Source organism: Zonotrichia leucophrys, chromosome 1A (assembly GCF_028769735.1).
Source record: "Zonotrichia leucophrys gambelii isolate GWCS_2022_RI chromosome 1A, RI_Zleu_2.0, whole genome shotgun sequence".
NCBI lineage: Eukaryota > Metazoa > Chordata > Aves > Passeriformes > Passerellidae > Zonotrichia > Zonotrichia leucophrys.
Window position 1 is genome coordinate 15,302,253 of NC_088170.1, and position 6,000 is coordinate 15,308,252.

General features: G+C 36.8%; 1 protein-coding gene across 1 annotated transcript in view; it reads left to right on the forward strand.

The window, feature by feature from the left end:
• BMAL2 (basic helix-loop-helix ARNT like 2) overlaps nt 1-6,000 on the forward strand; it is a 32,999-nt gene extending 26,999 nt beyond the window's left edge. The window contains 4 exon segments of the mRNA XM_064701315.1: nt 481-589; nt 1,049-1,136; nt 2,400-2,508; nt 3,493-6,000. Of these exon segments, the coding sequence (XP_064557385.1) occupies nt 481-589; nt 1,049-1,136; nt 2,400-2,508; nt 3,493-3,629 (443 nt within the window). The 3' untranslated portion in view covers nt 3,630-6,000.

Below are 6,000 nucleotides of genomic sequence, written 5' to 3' on the forward strand. Positions count from 1 at the left end.
CTGTGCTGAGTTTATCTATAAAATACAGGGGAATACTGATACAGAACATATTTTGTTATTATTTTTCTGCTGTGCAAATTTCTGCTTTCTGCATGCTGTTCTATCATCTTGCTGTCAAGACTTTATATTTGCTTTTCAAAATGTTCTTTCAATAACTGATTTCAGTTGGTGAGAAATCCAAGGGTATTTTAAACTCATGTTCTTTGCAATGTCTGTGAGAGACACTGGAGGTGGCAATGATTAAATATATTTCACTACTGGAGAACAACAAATTTCACAAACAGATTTTTCACTTTATATTGCAACGCCCTCTGCCATGAATCAGTATTTAAAGGAATATAATTTCTGAATACATATATGAAAATATACACTTGTGTATGTATATCTAGAACAAAAGCTACTTTGAAATTAATCCTTGCTCTGCAATGAAAGTGCTCTGGGTTTAATGTTTTGTTTGGGCTTTGTTTTTTTTATCTACAGATGCTGTAAAACAGTCTTTAGTAAGTGTACCTGGAATGTCCTCTGGAACAGTTCTTGGTGCTGGAAGTATAGGAACTGAAATTGCAAATGAAATACTAGAATTACAAAGGTAATAAATGCATAACACCATCATTAGGCTTTTAAGTAAAGATAGGCATGAAGAATTATATGATTACATGAGGGTTGCTCCAGTTTCACTTTTATTGTATTATATGTACAACACTTTTTAGGTTGGGCAATAGCATTATGAGATACCATTATAATTATGTCAGTCTCGTGCCTGGCAGGGAACATGACTGTGCTGGTGATTCAACAGAGGAAGAAAACTGTGCTCAAGGAATAGAACTGTGACCCATGGCCTTTTCTGATCTCTCCTCTGTTTTCTGCTACCAAAGCTTGGAGCAGGATAATTTAGAATCTTCAGGAGAATTTAAGGCATTATTGTTTCAAATTATCAGGCTCGTGCTTTGTCCCTGGGGAGGTCTGGTGGGTTCTGCACCACACAGTCTGTTTTTCAGTGTTTGATTAACAGTGACCTGGTAAATCAACTAAACACATGCAATTTTAGGTTGCATTCTTCACCGTCTGGAGAGTTAAGTCCGTCACATCTCCTCAGAAAGTCACCTTCTCCAGCTTTAACGATAAACTGCAGTGATGTGAGTACACCCCTGCCTGTAAAAACCCCAAATGGAAAGGTTAATGTCAGCACACAACCTGTGTTTGAGCCAGATTGCCCTGATTTGTTTTTGTGAATGTGTACTTTTAATCTTAATGCTTTTGAAGAGACTTTAAAAAAATCTGTGCTGTTTTGAAATGTTTAAAATTGTGACTCTTCTAAAAATGAGTAGTTATGCTGATCTAGTGGTGCTTGTAAATCTACTAGTGCCTGAAACACCACAAACTATAACAACATAGTTATAATAAATAACATAGTTACTGCCCATAGCTATGGAATAATTAACATATCTTCCTACCTAAATATGTTGTATGTTTTGTACTGGCCACAGCCTGAACAAACTTCTCCAACAGCTCTTTGAATGCAAATTTCTTTCCTGTTAAATACAGTTTATCTTTCCACTGCAATTCTCATTTCTTATGGAAAAACCCCACTACTCTGGTCTAGGAGCTGCTTTTTGACTTCCCCCTGTTTTTCTATGATCTGTACTCCCCTGTGTTACCACAGATCTTTCTCCTGAAGAGTTGTTTGACTTACTTATGCTGAACTCTCTAAATTATGAATGTCTCATCATAAGGATAATTTCATCATATGCATTGAAGATTTTTTCTTGATTCTAGGCTTTGGTACCCCATTTGATTCTAAAATACTTTTGGAAAGCATTTCACCTTTATTAATTTCCTGCTAGAATGTACAGAAGTCAGGCAATCCTAGGAATCTCTCCTGCTAAATTACATGTATGTGTTAAATAAAACAACTATCAGGAAAAAAAAATTTTTTTTGGGTTACCATCTCTATTGCTATGATGAATATAGTTTAATGCATATAGAACCTAGGAGGTATGAGGGCTTTTTTAATCTCTGAACTGGAATGTTTTGACAGTGACAAACATCAGGTCACTGGGAATTTGTAGTTTATGGTAGTGGGTGTGGAAAGTGCAAACCAGTACATTTGGTGCTGGATTTATTTACTGAACACTGAGTTAGAGCCTCAAGCAGTGCCATCACTGAGAAGTACTTTGACAGCTGTGTAAATCATAACTTTTATTTAAGCCAGGTCCAGTGCTATATGAACTTATAAAATATTTGTTTCTAAATGCAAAATATCTGCCTGATGAGGTATATTTTTCACTTTCTCTATTCAGTTCTTAATAACTAAGGAATCTCTGATGTTTCTGTAATGTAATATCTGTGACTAAATTTAGGATCTAATTCTGTCCTTTCTACCAATTCTGCTCTTTCAGGTGCCAAATAAAGAGCTGATTCAGTTATGTCCTTCAGAAACAGAAGCTCTGGAGAATTCAGAACAAAGCCAGGGTGCTATTCCATTTCCCAGTAATGAACCTCTCCTCAGTAAGATTTATTTCTCTTGGGGCTATTCTGGGGGTTGCAGGGGCTGACATTTCTGATCCCTGGTGTCATTTCTGAGTGCACCACTTTAAACCATGTATGAATTGTAAAGAGATGTGGCTGGCTGAAGCTGAGAGCACTCTGAAAACACATGTGTTATTGCTGCAAGGCAAACAGCAAAATTTGGTAAGTGAGGCAATCTCATGACAAAAAACAACATCTGTAACTGAAGTTTACCATTGCATTCTTACACTTTTCATGAGGCACCTTACTGTTCTCTCTCCAGGACAGATAGGCAGGGAAAAGTATTTCAATGCAATGTCAGGGAACTTCTTAGAATTTGTGAATTATTGTCCTTTAGCACTTTACCTCTTTCTAAGCTGCAAACTGGGAGTAGTTGATACACAGGACTGCTCCAAATGGCTCAGAAAAAAATTTTTAAATTTTCCCTTGTTAAGTTTGTCTGGATACAGGATTCCTGGCCCTGCAAGAGGAAAATGCCACTGCATTATGTTTGACATAAAAGGCAAAATGCTGTAAAAGCCATGCTTATGCTGATCCTGTATTTCAGCTCTTAGAAACTTTTCCATCTTCCTCTTCTCCCTCATTTGCCAGGGATTTCCTTGTTTATTTATAACCTACAGCTTTCTTCTGGTTGAACTATGAGCCTTTTCAGAAAAATTTAAAAACTTAAACCCTGACAACCCCAAACCAACCAACTGAAAAAGAAACACAAAGGAGAAAAAGCTAATTCTTTAATAAGGGTTTGGGAAAAAAAAATTAAAAACAACCCCAACAACACAGAGCAAAGAGGAATGGTGTTAAACTAAAAGGGAGTCGAGTTAGGGGTTTTTTATCATAGAAATATTTGCCTTGACTTCAAAGGCAGGTTGTGCTGCAAACCAATTCTGTTTTGCAAGTTCCCATGTTCTCCCTGCCTCCCAGTGCTCATGCCTGCCTCAAGCTCCTGCTTTGCTCCCTGTGCAGGTGCCAGCTCCCAGCTGGACTTCGATGCCATCTGCGGGAACGATGACACCGCCATGACGGCGCTGATGAATTACCTGGAGGCTGACGGGGGCCTGGGGGACCCAGCTGACCTCAGTGACATCCAGTGGGCTCTCTAGAGCTCTTCTGGGAGCAAGGAATGGCAGAAACCCCCATGCACAGCAACCCTACATCCTCAGTACTGTATTGGAGTTTTCTAATGGTTCCTTTGAATCCAGACTTGCTGGATTTTTAAAGACTGGAACCTTGTTCAGACAGAGACATCTTCTGCTGCACCTATGGACAAATGCAATATTTTTTTCATGATGAGGAAACCTTGAAATTTTAATATTGAACCATCTGTAACTGGAATGCTTAGAACACTTTAGTATATTTTTGCTAAGAAGCTTTAACCAAAAGGTACTGTACAATGTACAGGATTACTTTTTTCTTAGTTTTAATACTTCAAACTTTTATTTATTGTTTTTGTTTCAAGTTGCAGAATATTAGTTATCCATGTTACTTTCTGTAGAACCTACTGTACTTATATGGTTTGAGAATATTTGTAGCTATTACATTTAATTGAAGTAACAATTTGCACACACTACAGTTGTAAAATGAGGTATGGTAATGCTCAAATGATGCAGTTTGTGATTCCTTGCACTTCTCAGCAGTGCAATTTTTGCAGTCAAAGGTGAAAATGAAGCCTACAGTTCTGGGAGCAAGGATTGGTGTTGGATCACCCTAATAAACAGAAGAGAATGTTTTGACAAAAACACTCATTTTCCCAGTACACAAACATGACAAGGGAATAAGAAAAGAGCAACAAACTCTTAATTACTGTTTTGTATTGTTTGTAATGTATTATTGGAGAGGCAGTGCATAGAACCAGAGAAAAATAATGCTCTATTTGTAATAAAGCACTTTGGTCTTGTCCCAGGTTCTTTACTAAGTAGAGAAGTGTGAATGGATAGTCTTGGTTCCAGAGTGAGGCTTGCACTGTCTGTTGGTGCAAAAATGTTAAAAGTCTAGAGCATCTTTTATGTTTTTGGAGAGATTGGGAGAATTTTCTACTGCTTGAGTGTGTGACTTTTCAAAGTCTCTCTGTACTATAGCTTTGTAAGTAAATGCTATGCAGGATGATCTTTTGGGAACAGCTTTTGCAAGGATTGTATCCCAGTTACAGCAAATGACTCAAGAACATGGCACTTTAGAGGTTGCATTAGAACAACATAGCACTAACATAGCAAGAGGATCATTTTATCTATGGTATTGTAAGTTTAAACAAATTTTTGCATACATTATATATCATAAAATTAGAGATTTTTTTTCATGTTTGGGTTTTGGTTTATTTTTTAAATTCAGGTAATGAAAGGAAAGCATTTGAAGATATCTGATAGATGTGCATCTTTTTAATACAGACATTTAAATGTAGGTACAACCCTGACCTCTCTCACTCCAGGTGAGGGTGGCAGCCTGGGCTGGTGTTTTTGGGGAGGCTGGAGCTGGGAACAGATGGATGTGGCTGTCACTAGATGTCATCCTTGTGCTGCTGGGGAGCCACCCTGTCCTCATGAGGACACAGTCTGGACATGCAGTGGCTTCCTCTGCTTGACAGAGCATCTTACAGATGATGTGACTCCTTTGGCAAACGATGCATTTTTGGTGATGGTGATTTGCTAGAATGGCTTCTTGGATTGATTTTTTTAACTCTATAGAAATTTTTTTTCATTTAATTTGGGTGTAATTTCCTGCATTCAGATCTCTTTTTTACATACATGGGGCCAAAATCATCAGTTCTCTTGCTTTATTAGAATAAACTTTTCTGCTTTTTCTAAATTTTGGGCTATATCATGGAAAAAAGTGGAAGAAATAAACAGGCACTTTCTAAGAACTGATAGAAATCTATTTGTATAAATGAAATTTGAGATTCTGCCATTGTAAAATGCAGTTTCTCTTTTCTATTCTAGAAGTGAATTCTAAATAAACCAGCAAATACTGTAGCTCATAGATAAATGACTACACAAATAACTTAAAATTATACAGACTTTATTAGAACAGTTTTTTTAACTGGATTAGTTTGGAAACGTGGCAGCTGTTGTTACTGCAGGAGCAAATTATTCTTTCACAAGATTTATATAAGTATCTAGACTCAAACCACTATTTTTGGATTCTTGGCTATCCCTAAAAAATAAAACCAAAAATGTAACTTTGATTCTTTTGCAGTCAATGACAAATATTGTGATTTTCAATTAATTTATTAAATTTTCCCTTTACTATTTGTAATTTTTTTTTCTGGCTTAAAGCAGCCTTTTCAAGAAAAAGTGTCACTTGTACATATTTCTGGTGAAATTAATAGGTATTTTTGAATACAGTTGAGATAGTATGTGCTTATTTTGTTTGTATAACAACACAATTCTAGTAAGATACTGAGAGTTTGTTCCTGGCATGGTGCAGGTAATGGTAGGATGTGGTTAAACCAGGTCAATAAATGCTGTTTTGATGCCCTGC